The following is a 21390-nucleotide window of genomic DNA, read 5'->3' on the forward strand; positions in this document are numbered from 1 at the left end:
CATTATGCTAGCATCCCTATGATTAGGGACTATGATTCATAGCACTAAGCTAACAAGACATGCCACATTCATGCATGGAACTTGTCATGCAAAATTATTTTCCATTTTTTTTTTTCATGAATGCAATAGTGTCTGTCTGCAAAGATCCTTTTTAGGCACTATATAAAAAAATAGTGAAAAGAAAAGCGCCCTTTTTTGCGTCTCCACCCCCAGGCGGGAGCGACAGCCCTGCGCGTCCAGTCCTCACGATCAAACCCCCGGCTCGGCTCAGATGTGTTTGTCATCGCTGCTGGAAGAGGAGGTCATCAACTCCATGGACTACGAGTTCAACTTCCAGCTGGAGATCCGGGCGCCTTATCTGCTGGCAGGTGTGTGACCCATTATTTGACCCATTTTTTTGACCCATATCAGCCAACCCAAAGTTGCGTGAGAGAATACTTAATTCACGGAATAATAAAAGCAGAAAAGGTGCGGTTACTTTTGTTTTTGCAGAGCCTTGTCACCGGAAACCCTTGGAAAGCCGATGTCGGACGTTTTCATACTTTTCGCTTGGAGAGTTTAGGCTCATAGCCACATTGTGCCTGAAAATTCAAAATTGGCAAGATTTAGATGCTTTCTGTGGCTAACAGTGGTAGATCCAAAATTCAAACAAAAATCGACAAACAAATAGTCCTTGTGGTTGACAGTGAGGCTTGCTGATGTCCAAACGGTCAACAGTCAGACCAAACATGACATTGTAACACATTATTACATAGTTACTACCTATTATTAAGTAGTTATTACATAGTTATTACAGAATCTTGTCTTTTGCCACACAATCCAATACCAACATGTTTATTCAACATGTGTTATTCAACGCCAACCTCCTATTGGACATAAGAGCTGCCCTCTGATTGGTTGGTTGTGTTGAAGGATCGTCACAACAGGGCCTTTCAGATCTGAACAGAAATAACTTCCTGTGACTCGTTCCTGTGTTATTAGAGGCCACTTGTTTGGCTGCAGTGTATTATTTCAGGTCCTCTGAAGTGCCGTGTGTGTGTTATTACCGGTCACTCGATTTTGGCCCGTGTTTATTCTTTACTTGATCGGCTAGTGTGTGTTCTCACTGATCACATGATTTTTGGGCGGTGTGTGTTATTACTGGTAATGGAATATGTTATTTATATGTTATACTTACTGAATATGTTATTTCTGATTATGTAAACCGTATGTGTTACTACTAAACATGTTCTCGACGTATGTGTGTTATTATTATTTGCTATTTGAGTGGTTTGTTATTACCCATCACGTGATCTGTGTGTTATTACTCATCAAAAAATATGTTATTACCAGTCATCTGATGGCAGGTGTGTGTTGTTACACAGTCATGGAAAATGTTGGAAGGCGTGGTTACTGATTGGGAAATGTGTGTGTGCATGTGTGTGTGCATGTGTGTGTGTGTGTGTGTGTGTGTGTGTTATGGCGAGCAATGGAATCCCCCGAATGTGTTTTTAGCAATTGTGCCACTTTAATGTGTGCTGCTTATGCGATGTATATGTGTGTATGTGTATGTGTGTGTGTGTGTGTGTGTGTGTGTGTGTGTGTGTGTGTGTGGTTGCAGGTGTGGAAAGCCCCTCCCACGCCATCCGGGCTGACGCCGACCCCTTCGCCCGCTCGGCCACCAGCGTGGTCATCACACTGGCTGACAAGTACACCTACGACTGCCCGGTCCAGATCTTCATTTACCCCAGCGGTACGTTCACACCATCGCTCTGCGTAATCGTGATTCTCAAACTTATTTTAAATTCTTTATTTTCAATTTGAGCTCATCAGCTAGGGATGAATTAAATCTACATGTGGTGATAATGATCTTTTTTTTTAATGAAGCGGTAAATGGTATCCTCTTCTACCGTGCTTTTGGGGTCTTGCTCAAGGGCGCTACGAGCCGGGAATCGAACTGAAAAAAAGTTCATTTCAATTTCAATTGAAAAGAAGAGATTGCGGGGATCGTTGATTTAGAATCAGATATTGAAAATTTGCGGCGGAGTCACATTTTCGCAGAAAAAAAAACAGAATATACAGCGGGATCTTGTAGGATGATTCATTATTTAGACACGAAGTAAAGCGAAATAAAATCAGCTGATTGAATGAAGGCGTCCAAATAGGGGCAGCGGAATATAAAAACGGATTCATTAAATTCCTTACATGTTTGCTTTTTTCCGGAGTTCACAAAAGAAAAGCAGGAGGTTGATCGGAGCCCTGAAGTCGGCCAGATGTGTGAATGAGCGAGCGAACGAACGCTTGCATTTCTTTAAAAACCAGAGCGATGGACTGTGATGGACTGAAAACCGACTCTCGCCCAATGACAGCCTGCATGGCATCCCTGCTCGATAATAAATGAATGAAAAATGAATAAGGTTAAAGGATTTCTAACTATGAATGGATTTAAATGTACAAGATAAATAAGAATATTGAAAAGGGATCAAATGAATGATTTAAACTCCTCTTGGCTCTTTTTATCCTGTAGATTTTACAATCCCGGTTGAGGGCTGACACACCGTGTAAATTGCAAATGTGTTGTCATCGCTGTACAAGACCCCAGTGTGTGTGTGTGTGTGTGTGTGAGTGTTTTCAGCGGTGGACTCTTTTGCTGCCTCCGCACCCTGGTCACCGTCTCAACCTGCAGCGAGGCAGACCTGCAGGCCAGTCGCTGGCGGCGCCGGGCATTTTAATCAGCCGCAGACAAAAAAAAACAAACACACATGCGTAGTAGATGTTTGTTTTCAATCAACCAAGTAGAAATGATAAAAAAGCAGCCGTCAACCTTACGGCGTCCTCTCTGCTTGTTCTTCTCGGCGTGTAATTATGGCCCGATTTCTTGAAACGGGAGAATTTCAGCCCTATCAGTGCAACGTTCACGTCCTCTTCCCTCCCCCAGAGCCACATCTGCCGCACGTGCTCATCGAGAACGGCGACATGACGCGCGAGGACTACGACGAGTACCTCCACGGCCGCAGCGGCTTCATCAAGGCTACCAAGAAGGACTCCAGCAACGAGAGGAAAGTGAGTGCTCGCGACTGCGAAATGACACCGATAGAGTCTCGGCGGCCTGGTTTTTGGCGGTCTTTTGGGTTCAAAACAACAATGAACAAACAAAGAATCAATATATCGTAATTTCCGAACGATTGAGCGCGCCCGAATATAAGCCACACCGGCTAAGAATAACTAGATGAATAAATGTGTACATATATAGGCTGCGTGTCTACATTGTTACATGAGATATTTACACAGAAACCTTTTTTAACTTTTGATTAAAAACCGCTAACGTCCACAAATACATACTGGAAAAGCTTTTTTTTTTTCCAAACAGCGCCTGTAACAGGGCTGATGAAAAAGATTAATTAAAAGTCCATGCAAGTCCATCTTCTCTCCCCGCTTTTTCCTCCATCTGATCGCTATCTTGGTCTTCTGTGCACTAAAACCCAATAAAATCTTCTTCTTCAGTGTCGGAATTCAACAGAATCAGAATTTCATGGTAATTTCATCGGCCGATGTGAGAAGTCTAATTGATTGCATGTGGCTTGTTAGCCCATCCCCCCTCCAAAAAAAATCTGTAAAAATCAGCTGCAGTTTTCAAAGCGTGTGAAAAAAGTAGCGGCTTGTAATCCGGAATTTACAGTTAGAATATATGATAAAATAATAATGAATTTTAACCGAGGTGATTCAAACCTGCCTGGGTGGAGGGCTTTACTTATTTATCTATTTATTCGCCTGGTGAGAGCGGTGTGGTCATGTGTGCGTCCTCGTGTCAGCTGCGGCGAGGTTGTTAAGTGACCGGCAGCCCGAAACGTCAGAGCGAGACCAAAGGGTTACTATGGAAACACCCCAAAGGCTCGGCACACTCTGCCTGGAATTTCAGCGGCCTGTCCCCCCTCCCTCCCGTCACCCCCCTTTTTTTCGACGCCTCCTTCCTCCTCCTCCGTGCAGGTGGAGATAATCCACCGGCGGCTCCACAAGGACGTCCTGCACAATCCGGTGGTGATGCTGAACTTCTGCCCCGACCTCAAGCCCATCAGCTCCGACCTGAGGAAGGTGCACGGCGAGTTCGTCTTCCTCATCGACCGCAGCGGCAGCATGAGTGGGACCAACATCAACTGCGTGAAGGTATATCAACGGAATATCATGTGGAATATAAAACACACACACGCTATCATTTTTTAAACGCCCAGTCGGTGTATCCAACTTTAAATCAGTATTTTTTTTTTTTTTTAACTGATAAGGCTCTTTTGCTTTCGGATGAACTGAAACGTGCTTTGTAAAATAAAATAAAAATGCAATTGTAAATGAATCCTACACATTGGTGCCAAACACACACACAGACACACACACACACATACACACACAGAGTTTCCCCGTATCAAAGCAAGCTTTAAAAAGAGATTTTTTTTGGTCACCAAAAAAATAAATTCAGAAAAAAAGAAAATACAGGTCTTGCGTGATGTTTTTTGAGGAAGACGCTGAACGTGATGAAGATGTCAGAGGTGAGGTTGCTGATTGTGTGGCCCCCAGGAGTGTATTCCTAAATAAACAGGATTGATGATTTCTTTCCTAGATGCATATTATTGGCTTGCCATGTGTATTACCGTGTAATTACTTTTAGATAAATTGTCTGCGACGTCTCCAGTCCAACTCGGAGCAGTTTTTCCTGTTCCGCTCATGTGAACAAGCGTGTTTTTCCAGAGCAAGTGATATGTCCAGATATGAGTTGACACTTTAATCCGGAAATTGGAGAGATTAAATTTTCACTGCAATGAGAAAGTGGAATGCGCTTTTTTTTTTATTATTATTATTATTTTGGGAAAAAAACAAAATAAAATAAATTAAAATCAAATTGAATTGAATTCAATAAGAGAAAAATACAATAAAATAAAAGAAAAGAAAATACAGTACTGCAATGTAATTTATTTGTTTTTATTTTCTTTTTTTAATCGTTATTATTTGGGAAAAAACGAAATAAAATGAATTAAAATCAAATTGAATTGAATTCAATACAAGAAAAATAAAATAAAACAAAATAAAATAAAATAAAATAAAATAAAATAAAATAAAATAAAATAAAATAAAATAAAATAAAACAAAACAAAATAAAGTAAAATAAAATAAAATGAAAATGAAATGAAAATAAAATTAGATAAGTTAAGAGGTTCATATTAGCAACATGATGCCATATGCTGCCAAAGTGCGAGACGCCTTACCACGTTGCCCGACTGCGGTAACCCTGCGTCTCTTCTCCAGGACGCCATGGTGGTCATCCTCAAGAGCCTGGTGCCGGGCTGCCTCTTCAATCTCGTCGGCTTCGGCTCCACCTTCAAGTCCCTTTTCGCCACCAGCCAGAGCTACGAAGAGGTGAGGCGGCTCCCTTGTCTTTACTGGTTTCTCCTCAGACACTCCACTGAAATGACTGTATTTGTTTGACGGAGGGATGATAATGAAAATTTGCCTTTGCGTGCTAAAGGTAGTTAGTGCAGGAGGTTACCGTCTTAGAGGTGTGGGCTCTGATGCAAGATCACTGGTGTTGGATGTGGATTTCTTTTTATTCAAAGTATAAAAGAACAGATTTCCTCAATTTTCTTTATTTTAATGCCGGCGGTGCAAAGCTGTTGAACCTGTATGGGGAAAAAAAAAAGTCAAATACAAAAATTCCCTTCTCCCGGAGAAGCTCCTCGGTGCCAGCGGATCAGGGCCCGATATTTAAATGCCGCCGGATTTGCCGCGGGTGTCCGATGGCGCCCGGCGCCGACACGGAGAAGATGTGAGCGCCCGCTGATTCTCGTCTCTCTTCAGAGCGGCAGCGTTCCACCTCTCCTCTGCCTTTATTTTGAAATCCTCCTCCCCTCTCCGATCCGCCTCAGTGGCAGTTTCTCCTCCGCTCGGCTCCTCGCCGCTCCCCTGCTGCATCTTTGCCTGTTGATACATCCACATGAGGGGAAATTGCATAAACCACTCATTCATTCATTTATTCATACATTATCTATACTGCTTATCCTGCACTCAGGGTGGCGGTGGTGGGGCCACAAATGGAGACAAACAACCATTCACTCCTTCGTGCACGTTATATCGAGGCGTAAAACCATTTTACCGCTCATTCACACACCAAGTCCATACACACACTCACTCATTCACATGTTTTCTAGAGACAGACAACCATTCGCTCTTTCATTGACACATCATATAGGAACAAGTCACATGCACATCTGGGTGATTTTTGGTCTCCAGTCAACCTCCCGTCCATTTTTGGACTGCGGGAGATAAAACAGAGGATGAAATCCATATAAGGGAGGACACGCAACAGAACCCCCCACCCCCTCTCCAAACCGAACGCAGGACCTTTAAACACTGAAGCGAACGTGCTAAACACATTGTCCCCGTATGAGGACGTCTGTTTAGCGGGGGGGAAAGGGGTGGATGAGGACGCTTATTTCAATGATTACAGCTGCTTCTTGTCTGCGGAGGCTTGTAACACACTCCTGCTTAGAAGACTTATTATCAGAGGCCTTAAGGAGAATATATAAATATATATATATATATATACTACTACCGACCTTCTCAGCCTATCTCTAAGGGAGTGTCCGGCCACCCTGCGGCCGCCTGTATCCGCCATCTCGTGGGTTGGAATGTAGATAAACTGGTAAATTGAGAGCTTCGCCTTCTGGCTGAGAGTCCGCATCGCCACGGACGCCGCATGTGAAAAGGAGGATGCTTAAGAAAATGTCATCATGCACAACCTAGACCTCCTCCTCCACCTCGGCGGAGCGGCTTCTCCAGCAGACTCTTACAGCCCTGCTGTCAAACGGAAAAATACAGGATATCTTTCCTACCTCCTGCCATAACCCTGTACGAAAGCTCACTGGAATCAGTTACTGCGCTACTTTACATTGCATATGTATTTATTTAAATCAGTGTATTGGTAAATATGGAGAGGCATTTAGATTATACTTTATACATTCACAGTTTATTTATTTTTTACTTTTACTTTTAACTTGTCACTGTCTTTTCCTTGTATATCTTGCTGCTGCTGCTGCTGATGAACAATTTCCCAGTCATGGGATCATTAAAATACATCTCATTTCATATGGATTTATATATACTGTATATGTGTGCATATGTGAATATATATTTAGACATCAATGTCACCTATGGAGGATAAGTATTTCTATAGGGGAATTCGCTGTGTGTTGGTTCCCCACCCCCTCGGCTCTGCGCTCAGGTAGTCAGCGGGCAGATCCATTGAAGTATCGCCCGGGAAACCGCCGCGCCAGATTTAGTCCTCGAATCAATCCCGACGATCCCTCGCCAAACTGATTTGATCGGGTCCGCCCCTGGTGGTCAGCCGCCCGCTTCTGCAGCAAAACGCAGACCCAAATTTCAAGAGGAAATATTTGTCATGTTTTCTGTTTCTGTATACATTTTATCTGTGTTTAAAATTTCCCGTTATGGTATATTTTTTGAATTATTGCATGCCTCATACTGTAATGAGGCACTAACATAAGAGAACTGGTTTCCATATAAATGTCTCATGGAGTTTGGAAACTAATAATAATTCATTCATTAATTTATTCATGTATTCTTTAATTATCTGTGTCGCTTATCCTGCACTCAGGGGTGCTGGAGCCTATCCTTGCTGTCATCGGGCAAGAGGTAAAAACAATAATATAATGATTTTCAAATCACTTTCAACCTATATTCAGTTGAATAGACTCCAAAGAAAATATATTTAATGTTCAAACTGATAAAAGTTAGTGTTTTTTCTTGTTTTTTTTGCAAATATTCACTCATTTTGAGTTTCATGCCTGTATCAAAAGACTTATGTTGCAGGGGAAGTTGAGGAATGCTCAAAAAACAGTTGTTGGTGAACTGGAAAACAGATGAGCGTCAGCCCTGAAAGCATAGATGTTGACAAGCGAGGACGGGGCGAGGTTCACCGCGAGGTTCACCACTTTGTAGTCCAACCGTTTAAGAACAACATTTCTCAAAATGCAGTTGCAAGGAATTTAGGGATTACGTCATCTATGGGAATCTTCTCGAAATCTTTCGGCCAAAAAAAACTCTATTGAATGTTCTGTATTAAAAACCGTTATTAGTCTCATGAGCCTACATGTCAAATTATTCTGAGAAATAATGGACGTCATGTCCTCTGGGCCAAAGAGGAAAAGGACCGTCCAGATTATTATCACAGCAAATTTCAAAAGTGTGCGTATGTGACGGTATGGGGGGTTGTGTTAATGCCAGTGGCAAGGGGAACTGCACATCTTTGAAAGCACCATTAATGCTAAATGATACAGCCAGGTTTCGGAGGAACATATGCTGCCGTCTTTCCCATCGCAACAACATAGCGATGTTGTTGCGAACTTTAGCTTCGTTGTGAAAGATTGCGATACTAGAGTGGCCCGCCTGCAGTTCAGACTTGTCTCCTATTGAAAATGTGCGGCGTATTATGAAGCGCAAAATACGACAACAGTGACTCTTGAGTTGTGCGTAAAGAACTGGAGTTGTGCGTAAAGAATTCCACTTCCAAAGCTTAAACAATCCTGAGTTCCAAAAGCCTGGCTGAGGGTTGTTAAAAAGGAAAGGTGATGTAACACAGTGGTAAAAATGCCTCTGTCCCTGCTTTTTTGGAATGTGTTACCCCCATCAAATTCAAAATGAGTGAATATTTGCAGAACTGCATTAAAGTTTATCAATTTGAACTTTGAATATCTTGTCTTTGGAGTGTACTCAACTGAATATAGGTTGGAAATGATTTGCAGATCGTTGCATTCTGTTTTTATTTATGTCTTACGCAACGTCATTGGAATCTGGGTTTCTGGAATTAAACCATTAATCTTCCTGCCGTGAGGCGGAAGCTGCCGTTGCACCAAAGTTCAACCCCTTGATAATAATTTGTATGCAGTCATTTCTGGACCCGCACCGCCTAAAAATAACTAAATAAATATATGTGTACATATACAGGCCGCACTTGTCTATATAAGCCGCAGGTGTCCATGTTGTAAGATGAGATATTTACACAGACAGATGTTACACGGAAACATTTTTTTTAATTTTTAATTAAATACATACCGGTAACATCCACAAATACGTACTGGAAATACTTTTTTCCAAACAGTGCCTGTAAGACAGCTGATGAAAAAGATTAATGATAAATAACACAAGGAAAAGTCCATCCATTTTCTATCCCCACTTTGTCTTACTCCAGCTGATCGCTATTTTGGTTTTCCTCTTGCAAACTAAAACCATTAAAATCGTCTATTTTAGTCGAGGAACTGAACAGCATCAGAATTTCACCATAATTCCATTGGTCCGATGTGATGAGGCTAAATGTTTTGGTGGCATGAAGCTCGTGTGCTCAAAAAAGAAATCCTCAAATTAGCCAAACCATTGTTTAAGCCACAATGTTTAAAGTGTGTGAAAAAAGCAGCAGCTTATAGATAAGATAAGATAAGATAAGAACAACTTTATTAATCCCGAAGGAAATTGTTGTGCCAGAGTTACAGAAAATATAACAGTAATAAATAATAAAAAGAAAAAGGCAGAATTAGAAATAAAATAAACAGTAAACTATAAAGTGTCTCAGTGAAACTGTAAAGTGTCTTAGTAAACAAGTGATAAAACTATAAGTGTCTTAGTAACAAGTGAGGTAAGGAGTGCACAATAATATGATAAAAGGAAAAATTGTAGTCCGCAAATTACACTTCTTTTTATTTTTCTCTGAATTTGTGAAAAAATATTTACTATTAATCCGTTTTTAATATTTGCTGCCCTTCTTTGTACACTTCTGTTCATCCGGCTCATTTTATTTCAGTTTACTTTGCATTTGAATAATAATAATAATACACCCACATATTACATTTTAAGATCTCGCCGTATATTTTGTTTATCCGCTTTATTTTTATTCTGGGAAAATTAGCAATGTGACTCAGCTACGATGAATCTAAAAAAAAGGACGCGATGAGAACGACAAAGACGAAACAACAATAAAACGCGCGGGAGTCGTGATGGCGGACCCGTCTGGCGGAGTGATTTACCGCCGTACAAGCCGTAAAAAGATCATAAAAAGTCCGAATGAAAAGATCTGCATCTTTGTCAAAACATGAAAAGAAACGGCAAAAACCAATGACTGAGATCCCCATTGTCTCGCGGGTGCTCAGAAGGGATCAAGCGTCACCGGCTCGTCCAATTGGCAATTTATTCCACTCACCTGCTAGGAAAATGCTAAATGCTAATTCACAGAACCCCGTATTGATCCCAGGGAAATAAATCCCTGGGAGCTTGTTTGATGACTTATGGCTTTTAGTTTGAAGGGAGCGGTGAGACAGGAGGGTAACTTGCCTTATAAATAAAAAGGAGGCCGTGTCCTCCTCTGTTGCTAAGATACGACCAGTCCGCCATATATTCTTCTTTTAGCTCATTTTGCAGTGTTTTCACCCCACTCCCGTCAGCTTGCATGGGATTTTATTTTATTTTATTTTATTTTATTTTATTTTATAATTCACAAATTCCCCCCACAGTCGAACGCTGACTTTAAATAAATTGAATTTACTTTTTTTGCAGGGAATCTTCAAATTTTTGTAGTTAAGACCTTAAAACAGTTAAGACAATTTATATTTCATTGTATTTCTTATTCTTCCTCCTTCCTACTATTATCTATTACTGTTATGTTTTTGCTTGAAACTCTGGCACAACATTTTCCTTCGGGATAAATAAAGTTGTTCTCATTCTCTCATTCTCATCTCATTAAATCATTGGTTATGTTTATTTTCAAGCTGGGAAAACTTTACAATACATCTCGTGACAGTAAAAGTACACCTGGCTGTGTGGTAGGAAACTGACGAATACATGCTTGGAATAAACTTATGCATTTAAAAAGAGCAATGTCGCAACGTATTCATGTATTTGTTTATTCTTTTTTTGAGCTTTTCATGGTTGAGGATTGACTTATATTGTGGAAGGTGCCATGATGTAATTCATGGTTGCTGGGTTTGGTCAAAAGTCAAAATGATACATTTCATTATGGAATATATTGGCATTTATGAGGGACAAGGGTGAAGATTTATTAAATGGCAGTTTTGACTGAGTTTATTTAATTTGGCTTTTAATTGATACCAGTTTTAATTATCATTATTAATTCATTATTATAATTATCACGTAATAGCCCCTGATTCAAAGGATAGCATTGTTTCAATCCGTTCATTTTTGCACTTCAACACCAAATAAGCGAACTTTAGCTTTTTCTTTTTTCCCCTGTCCTCCACGCCGCAGGACGCCCTGGCCCTGGCCTGCGACTACGTCCGCAAGATCCGAGCCGACATGGGCGGCACCAACATCCTATCGCCGCTCAACTGGATCCTGCGGCAGCCCGTGTCCTGCGGGCACCCACGCCTGCTCTTCCTGCTCACCGACGGCGCCGTCAGCAACACCGGCAGGGTGATCGAGCTGGTCCGCAGCCACGCGCGTTACGTCAGGTAGGTGCTGCCGCCATGGATCGGTCATGGATGACGAAAAAAAAACAAAGCTTCACTCATCAAATATACCATTGATGTCCATCGCCACTGCAGACGCCCCACTATCTTGATCTTTCCTGGTTTTCTAAGTGCAATAATGCCTTTATGCGCGAGTTGTATTTGTTCCGTGACAGAAATCGTAACTCAATTTGCTCATATATCAAATTTTATTTCCCCTAACTGAAATTAATTTGATTGCTAGTAATGCATTCCAGCAGCCTCCTCCCCCTGTTTTGTTATGTATGTTTTAAATAACAAATAATGTATAAAAATGACAAAACGAAAGAGAATGTATAGAAATAAACTGGCTTTATTAAGCGTAGATTGGACAAAGTGAAGAGATTTCATTTTCACTCACTATACATTTAATGCTCCAATGTACTGCTAAATGTAAATGTGCACACTTTGCAACTCTTATCGCTAAATTTAATTTAGCAACAGAGTGAATGCAGGTTCCCCTTTTTTTAAAATGATCAAATGTTCCCTGACCGGCTTTGAATGACCTCGACCTCGTACGTTGACGTTCCTGCCGTCTGCGGCAACAAATCCCCATGAATGTTTCATGCCTTGTCACAGATGAGGCTCTCCATCACGGACAACAACTTCTCCATCTCTTCATGGACGAGCTCACCACATGCACACCTCGCTCATGCTTTTTTACGGTGCTTTTACAGCGGGCGGCACGTCCGACTTCACGGAGAGCGTCGGTCACATCGCCATCAAATTTTAGGCCTATTAGCACCAGTTAAAGATCGACGGTTAAAGGTTAAGGGTCAGGGTCTAGACTTGTGGAATAAAAAGCTGACTTCGACCAATAAGAAACAGGCATTTTTTGTGCCGAACGACGCGCCGTCTGTTAATGTTAAGACAGCCATTGTTGACGCTTGGTCCGCCAACGGCAACCGCAGAGGCTCAGCGGGTCGATAAAATCACACGGAAGGATTGCCGGGGGATTAAGAGCAACACCTGGATATGGAGCTCTAATCCTGTCAAAATGAATGCGGGGATTACGCATCAAACTGAAACAGGAGGCGGCGCCGCGGGTGAAGCTTGGCGTGATTTCAAATTCATCTTTGGGAAAAAAGTGAACGATAGAGAGAGAGAGAGATTGAGCTCCCGGTGGGACGCCGTGGTTCGGCGGCACGCGGGGAGATCATCCGGCTGCAAGCATCCGTCCCGGTCTCGCACCGTGGATCTGTCTCCTGCGTCAACCCGCGAATAATTGACTTTTGTCGCCCTCCCCTTTCCCTTAATTGAATGACCGGCCTGAGACGATTGCATTAGGTAAACAGACCTCGGCCGATTGATTGACATTTCAAGGGTCATTACCACGACGCGCCTTCCAATCAGAGCCGCTGGACGGAAGCAGCTGTCAGACCCTTCTTTTTTTTTTTTTTTTTTTTTTTCGGAACAATGACGAAAGCCGCCGTTCTATTTTTTCTCATCCCTTCTCCCGTTTGAAAATGTAGCCGCCGCGACGAAATGGGAGGCCTCATCCACGAACGAGCATTTGAATAAAAGCAATTAAGAGTCACGTGGCGGGAGCTGGTGCAGACGAATATGGGCGGTGGTTAGGGGGGGGTTGGAGGGGGTCTGGTTTCCATTCTGCCCACGGAGCTGTGTGTTTCTGGCGTGCTCGTGTAGGTGCTTCACGTTCGGCATCGGGCAGAACGCCTGCAGGAGACTGGTGCACGGACTGGCAGCCGTCTCTAAAGGAACAGCGGAGTTCCTGGTGGACGGCGAGAGGTTGCAGCCCAAGGTACGACCTCTCGCTGCTGTGCGTCCGACCCAATACGGTGTCCTAGGCTGTATTTTTTCGGCACCCTCCCCTTCCATCGATGATTTACATCTGCTTACAAAAGAAACCGAATGTTATTTTCGATACTATTGTCTTTAATTTATTATACCCACCTGAGGCTATCAGACTTTTTAATTCCTCTTCCTTCAGCCGCAGGGCATCTCAAAATCTTTGTTCTTAAGACCTTAAAACACTTCATAGCCTGGACTTTTGACACTTTATAGTTTTATTTGTATTTCTTAGTCTCCCCCCTTTTTTTTACTGTTTATACAATTTCCTACTATTATTTATTATTGTTATGTTTTACTTGAAACTCTGGGACAACAATTTCCTTTGGGATAAATAAAGTTGTTCTTATTCTTATTCTTATTCTTATTCTTATTCTTATTCTTATTCTTATTCTTATATTATTTGTTAATGATAGAAATCACCCAATTTACATGCTTAACAAATTACAAATAAATAAAAGATATTATATATCATATTATATAATATGATATTATTAATATTATGTGATACTATATATAATATATATATATATGTATATGATAATACAAATAAAAACATAAATAGTGCAAAATAAAATTTTTGTAAATAAATGAATAGATAATAATTGAAATCTTGTCGCGGCAACTGGACTTGAATTGCCCCACCCCCCCACTTCCGAGAGGCTTCTTCAGTTAAGAACTGAAGATTTTGACAATAATTCACCATAACCTGGATGAGGATGTGGGCTTTTCCATTTTAGTAGTAATATCTAGTTTTAACACAATTATACTGATATAGTTTTTTTAGAAAAGCGCCTTCTGCCTAGATTGCCCAATGGGCGACCATGACGGTGCCCAGCGTCCATCTCCTGTTTCTCCACACCAGCGAGTGTCATCTGTTTTTATTCTCCGTCCCGCAGATGATCAAGTCCCTGAAGAAAACCATGTCTCCCGTCCTCAGCGACATCTCCATAGAGTGGCTCTTTCCCGAGACCAAGGAAGTCCTGCTCTCCCCCGGCGGCAACACCTTCCTGTTTCCCGGCGACAGCCTCATCGGCTACAGCGTAGTTTGTGACACCACCCGTTACCATGCCAACCCCAAATCTGTAAGAGCGAGTTGAAAGCTTTGCGTTCTACGTTCACTTTCGCCGCCACGTGTTACATTTAGCTTCGTCTGCACCCACGTGGTCCAAACAACTATGGAGGGAGGGGTGGGAAACGGCTTGTGAGAGGGTTTACTGGCATTCATCTCAATGGTTACTAAGATGCTAATCAATATCCACATCAGGTGTTTTGTTATTGTTTTTTAAAACCAGAAGTGCAGAAACCAGTTTGATGCTAGTTTGAAAGATAACAATTTTCAACACTGGTAATACATCATTTATAACCTCTGGTTCCGTGAACGTAGTTTTATCTTACAGGCAAATAAAATGATTTTAGTGACTATAGTCAATTTTTTGGGGCGCCAGATGAGTCTTTACTTCGCTGGCCTGGAAAGGGTTAACACACACATCTGTTTGATTTGAGTTCTAATGGCCATTTTGAGACCAATGAGACCAGAGCAGACGGCTTTACCCCGAATCCTGGTCACGCCACTTTGTTGTTGCCAACGTCCAAGCGTGCACACACACACACACACACACACACACACACACACTCAATGCAGGGGGAAGTCAGGTTGCAGAGCGTCAGAAGCAACCTCCCATCGCTGGCTGTAATTTTCATCCAGGGGTTTGTGACGCGAATATCCATTTTTATTGTCATGATAGGTGTGTGTTGTTGCTATGGAAACGACCTACGGGTTCTTCCGTCGTGTCCCTTCGATGCGAAGGCTCAGTTTTAGAATGATGAATGCTCCTTGGTCACATCCAGTCTCATCTGGATCCGACCAAGGGATGAAAAGAAGGAGAAATACGAAAGCAAAGGAGCAAAACCGGAGTCGAGGCATCTCTAAAGTCGGGCCGCTGACGTCTCGGGTGTCTCGAATCCCCGCAGGACAAAAGGCGGCGATACAGCATGATGCACTCCGTGGAGTCGGCCAGCTCCGTCTTCTACCACTCGCAGGAGGAGGACCTGCTGAAGACGTCGCTGGACAGAGAGGCCGCCCATGACTCGAACCCGGATTCCGTAACCGACGGCAGCCCGGTTCCCACGGACCAGGACACCACAGGTGGGTCAAACCGGTCACTCAGAAACTGCGATGGGCGATGGATCACATTCAGACCAAATCCCCTCAGTTACCGCTGGCAATTTCAATCAGTGCTATGATGCTATGAATGAAAACACAAACATTCCCCATTCATTCGGTTTGCTTTACTTGCTGAAAAACCCTTTGACTGTGCCGAGTGCAGGATTGAAGCGCAGGCAAAAGTAGGAATGTTTCAAAATGAAATACCTGGAAAACGAATGAAGATAAAATACAAGTTTATTCTTTCTTTGTGGCCCAGCACCAAATGATCTATGGGCAGGTGGTTGCGGACTTCTGTTTTGACGGCAATATAAATGGATTCCTTTTTTTTTTCCTGTCAAATATCAATTTCAGAATTGGATGGAAAGACATCGCCGAGGAGGCGGGCCTACAGCACCAACCAGATCGTGGAATACAACCCGGCGAAGAAGGCGTACACCCCCAGCGACCCCAGCTCTCTGGCAGCCAAAAATCCCCTGAGGAGAGCCAAGGTCCAGGAGCTCATCGGCCAAATGAGCCCCGAGCACGAGGCGCAGTGGAAGACGGACTTCCAGGTGTGGACACACACCGCAACAAACACACGACACGCACACACCTTGAGTTTGTTCTTGCACTTCATTCAAACAATAATCTTCTGCACTTGGTTCTCGATTTGCGTCGGAATGCCGTTCCTGCGGTGTGATGTAATGCAATTTTCTCCCTCAGTTGGAACTCACATACTGCACATAAGTGTATGTCACTCACCTGTGCTAACACAGTGGTCAAATCATAAATGTAGGACATAAAAACATTGTCGAGTAAAAACAAAAAATAAATGAAAAGGTTTTGTGCATGGGTGCAAAAACTTGAGCAAATGTACAGCAATCAAATTTGGCCTATCACTAACAAATCTAAACAAAGCTGTCTTCCTCGTATAGCACTGCTAGCCAGTGAGTTCCTGCATAATATTTGTTTTAAAGTAGAAAATGCTGTACATTGGAACAATCGAACAAGACATTCATAATAAACTTACCGGTTATGGTGATGTAACCATGAAACCCCATAGGTTGACTCCTCGCACTGTTCCCTCTAAGCCCCGCGTTTGCGTAATCGCTCACTGCTCCAGCGTTCACCGCGCACAGCAAATATATGCTGCGTACAAAATAAAATCCAAGCTGAACTGCAAATAGAATAAATGTGTTTCATTTATTTACAGTTCAGCTTTGTTGTGCGCAGAGAACGCTGGAGCGGTGCACAATTGCGCAAACAGTGACTCCCTGTAGTCTGTTTTTAAAATATCATTGAGGATGTTTCCACCCAAAAATATTAAATAAATTGATAATGAGCAGGTACTTCAAGCAAAGCGTCAGATTTTATTTCTACGACGCCAAATCTCAACACAGTCGTCTCCTGTGTTGCACATTGTAGGATATTCCTTCAAGGAGTTAGCATATAGCAGGCTAACTAGGGACTAGCCTAACGCTTACGCCGAACTTTATCAAAAAGACAATTCTCAGACAAAGAAAGTGATTAAGACAAAGACATGACAGGATTATTATGGTATGTTCAAAAGGTCTGAGGAGTGATGCTGCATGGGAGTGTCTTGTATTTGCAGGCAGCATTTCAGGAGAATAAAAAGTGAAATCAAGTCGTTGTGTATTTGAATCCTGTCTCTTAGGCAAAATCGAACAGGCCTTTAAAACGCCGTGACTTCCTCGTTCCATCTCTGCCCTGTTTGAGTCATATATAAAAGAATATGCGGTAGAACCCCGGCTTACAAAAACCCCTAATCGTGAACAAATCAGACTATGAACCGAGTTTTCGATCAAATTTTGAATCAAACTGCTAACAAGCCTGGGTGCACGAACACACAAACGAACAAACTCATGGGCTTTCCGCCATGGAGCGTTGTCATGCGTGCTACTCCACGTTGTTTACATAGTTTATCGTTTTGTTTCTTCTGCTATAATTCTTTTTTGCAGTAAGCTAGCCCTCATTTTGGCTCCCAAAAAAGCTAAGAGTGCTAGCGAGAAAGTTAAGAAAAAGTTAAGAATCGCAGTAGATCTGAAGAGGGAAATAATAGCTAAATGTGAGAGTGGTGTTGCTACAGATGTTGCTAAAGTGTTGCTAAGGTGTTGCTAAAGATGCGCTAAAAACGGCTGATGTGGCTAAATGGGCGACTACGTTTATGAAGCAAAGCTCTCAAGTCTTATAGGAAATAGAAAAGTTATTGTTAGTTGGGATGAATGAAAGACAACTTTCTATAGATAGGGTTGGCATTAGCGAGGGTCTCATATGCGAGAAGGCTTTACTTTTGTTGATTTAATGAAAGAAACGCCGGGTACAAGTACAAGAAGAGAAAGAACACCCGAAACCATGTAATAATTTAGGTCATCTTTCATCCTTTTCATATTTTTGCCACAAATAAACCCACAAAAAAGTTTCAAGAGGGAACAGTAAGTTTTTTGGACGGTGTAGAACGCATCAGTGGGATTTACATTGGTTTCATCGGGAAACATTGATTGTGAACGATTTGATAAACAGAAACAAAGACGGAATTCAATTTTTAAGCCGAGGCTCTACTGTATAGACCTTTATATATCAAAATGCAAGGTTATTGACTGTCATCGCTCCCATTTGCATGCAGGACCATGAGCCGAACGCCGTCTGCAGCGAGGTTTTATCAGGAGGAGGCTAACAGGGGCTCGGAGGTAATGAGGGGCGGAATTTATGGCTGGTAATTAGGTTTGAAAATTGCTCCGGGAGCGTCTTCGCTCCGCCAGGTTGCGTTCACCGCAGATCTCCTGTCTCCTCTGCGGCATTCGACCCCCTCCTGGAAGTCGAAGCCAAACCTCACCCCGACTCTCCCAAAGCCTCCGAGTGTCAGATGTCGTGGACTTGGTGCCGGTGCGGTCGGTCCCCTGAACCGGAAATTAATTAATCTGTGTTTTTATTATTAGCTCTGCGTCGAGTTGATCGGCCCACGACTCCATCGCTTTGGTTTCCCGCATCAGTGATCTTGCAGGATTGGTAGCTCGATGCCTCATCAAAATTCCAAAATAAATCTGTTTTTGTGCGAAGCATTCCACTTTTTATTCCCTTCATTTTGATCTTATTGGATTAAAAAAATTGTTTTTCTCTCTTTTTGTTTGTTCTTAAATATAAGTCTATCTATCTATCTATCTATCTATCTATCTATCTATCTATCTATCTATCTATCTATCTATCTATCTATCTATCTATCTATCTATCTATCTATCTATCTATCTATCTATCTATCTATCTATCTATCTATCTATCTATCTATCTATCTATCTATCTACAGTATACATATATGCGTGTATGTGGGTGCGTGCTTGTATGAGCTAATATTAATAATTACCATTGTTATACTATAATATAATATAATATAATATAACAAAATATAATAAATCAGCAAATAACCCCTTATCTGAAACTGGAAATCGAAGGTGTGATGCTCAATGTTGTTAGTGGCTATGCCCCGCAGGTGGGATGTGAAATCTGAAGAGAAGGAGAAGTTCTGGAATGAGTTAGATGAAGTGATGCAGAATATTCCCAGAAATGAGAGAGTGGTCATTGGTGCAGACTTCAATGGACATGTCGGTGAAGGCAATAGAGGGGATGAAGAAGTGATGGGCAGATTTGGTATCCAGGATAGGAATGCCGAGGGACAGATGGTGGTAGATTTTGCAAAAAGGATGGAAATGGCTGTAGTGAACACCTTTTTCCAGAAAAAACAGGAACATAGGGTAACTTATAAGAGCGGAGGTAGGAGCACGCAGGTAGACTACATCTTGTATAGACGAGGTAACCTGAAAGAGATCAGTGACTGCAAAGTAGTTGTAGGTGAGAGTGTAGCCAGACAGCATAGGATGGTGGTTTGTAGGATGACTCTGGTGACAAGGAAGATGAAGAGGACAAAGGCAGAGCAGAGGACAAAATGGTGGAAGCTGAAAAGGGAGGAGTGTTGCATGGTTTTCAGGGAGGAATTGAGAAAGGGTCTGGGTGGTCAGGGTGAGCTTCCAGATGATTGGACAACAACAGCTAGTGTTATCAGGGAGACAGGTAGAAGAGTACTTGGTGTGTCATCTGGAAGGAAAGTAGATAAGGAGACTTGGTGGTGGAATGAGGAAGTGCAGGAGTGTATACAGAGAAAGCGGTTAGCGAAAAAGAAGTGGGATACTGAGAGGACTGAAGAGAACAGACAGGAGTTCAGGGAGGTGCGGTGAAAGGTAAAGATAGAGGTAGCAAAGGCAAAACAAAGGGCTTATGATGACTTGTATGCTCGGTTGGATAGTAAGGAGGGTGAGAATGATCTATACAGGTTGGCGAAACAGAGAGATAAAGATGAAAAGGATGTACAACAGGTCCGGGTGATAAAGGACAGAGAGGGAAATGTATTGACAGATGCTAGAAGAGTGATGGGAAGATGGAAAGGGTACTTTGAAGAATTGATGAATGTGGAAAATGAAAGAGAGGCAAGGGTAGAAGAGGTGATTATCGTAGACCACAAAGTAGCAAAAATTAGTAAAAGTGAAGTGAGGAAGGCATTGAAGAGGATGAAGAGTGGAAAAGCAGTTGGTCCCGATGATATACCTGTGGAGGTGTGGAAGTGTCTAGGAGAGGCAGCGGTAGATTTTCTGACTAGATTATTCAACAGGACCTTAGAGAGTGAGAAGATGCCTGAAGAATGGAGACAAAGTGTGATGGTGCCTATTTTTAAGAATAAAGGGGATGTGCAGAATTGTGGCAACTACAGAGGGATAAAGTTGATGAGCCATACAATGAAGTTATGGGAAAGAGTAGTGGAAACTAGACTGAGAGCAGAAGTCAGCATTTGTGAACAGCAGTATGGCTTCATGCCTAGGAAGAGTACTACAGATGCAGTATTTGCGTTGAGAATGCTAATAGAAAAGTACAGAGAAGGCCAGAGGGAGTTACATTGCGTTTTTGTAGACCTAGAAAAAGCATATGACAGGGTGCCAAGAGAGGAGCTCTGGTATTGTATGAGGAAGTCTGGAGTGGCAGAGAAGTATGTTAGACTGGTGCAGGACATGTATGCTAGCTGTGAGACACTGGTACGGTGTGCTGTAGGGGTAACAGAGAAGTTCAAGGTGGAGGTGGGACTCCATCAGGGATCAGCTCTGAGCCCCTTCTTGTTCGCAATGGTGATGGAAAGGCTGACAGATGAGGTTAGACAGGAATCCCCATGGACCATGATGTTTGCAGATGACATTGTGATCTGTAGTGAGAGCAGACAACAGGTAGAGGAAAATCTAGAGAGGTGGAGGTATGCTCTGGAAAGGAGAGGAATGAAAGTTAGTCGCAGCAAGACAGAATATATGTGTGTGAACGAGAGGAACTCGGGTGGAGCGGTGAGGCTACAGGGAGTGGAGATCAAGAAGCTGGAGGATTTCAGGTACTTAGGGTCAACAGTCCAGAGCAACGGAGAATGCGGAAAAGAGGTGAAGAGACAGGTCCAAGCAGGTTAGAATGGATGGAGAAAAGTGTCAGGGGTACTATGTGATAGAAGACTATCAGCCAGAATAAAAGGAAAGGTGTACAAGACAGTGGTGAGACCAGCGATGATGTATGGACTAGAAACTGTTACAATGACCAAAAGACAGCAGGCAGAACTAGAGGTTGCAGAAATGAAGATGTTGAGGTTCTCTTTGGGAGTGACCAGGATGGATAGGATCAGGAATGAGTCTATCAGAGGGACGGCACATGTTCGATGTTTTGGAGAGAAGGTCAGAGAAGCCAGACTGAGATGGTTCGGTCATGTACAGAGAAGAGATAGTGAATATATTGGTAGACGGATGCTGGAATTGGAGCTGCCAGGCAAGAGGTCTCGAGGAAGACCAAAGAGAAGATTTATGG

At 42.5% G+C, this 21390-nt stretch overlaps 1 protein-coding gene across 1 annotated transcript in view; it reads left to right on the top strand.

The window, feature by feature from the left end:
* Positions 1–21390, top strand: part of vwa5b1 (von Willebrand factor A domain containing 5B1) — a 35936-nt gene that overhangs the window by 2733 nt on the left and 11813 nt on the right. The window contains exons 3-12 of the mRNA XM_086159875.1: positions 214–368; positions 1601–1732; positions 2918–3042; positions 3967–4143; positions 5275–5385; positions 11296–11498; positions 13182–13296; positions 14243–14428; positions 15318–15492; positions 15865–16064. Of these exons, the coding sequence (XP_086016001.1) occupies positions 214–368; positions 1601–1732; positions 2918–3042; positions 3967–4143; positions 5275–5385; positions 11296–11498; positions 13182–13296; positions 14243–14428; positions 15318–15492; positions 15865–16064 (1579 nt within the window). The remainder of the gene's footprint in view (positions 1–213; positions 369–1600; positions 1733–2917; positions 3043–3966; positions 4144–5274; positions 5386–11295; positions 11499–13181; positions 13297–14242; positions 14429–15317; positions 15493–15864; positions 16065–21390) is intronic.

Source organism: Fistularia commersonii, chromosome 14 (genome assembly GCF_037954325.1).
Source record: "Fistularia commersonii isolate RoL2024-O1a breed Wild chromosome 14, RoL_Fcom_v1.0, whole genome shotgun sequence".
Lineage (NCBI taxonomy): Eukaryota > Metazoa > Chordata > Actinopteri > Syngnathiformes > Fistulariidae > Fistularia > Fistularia commersonii.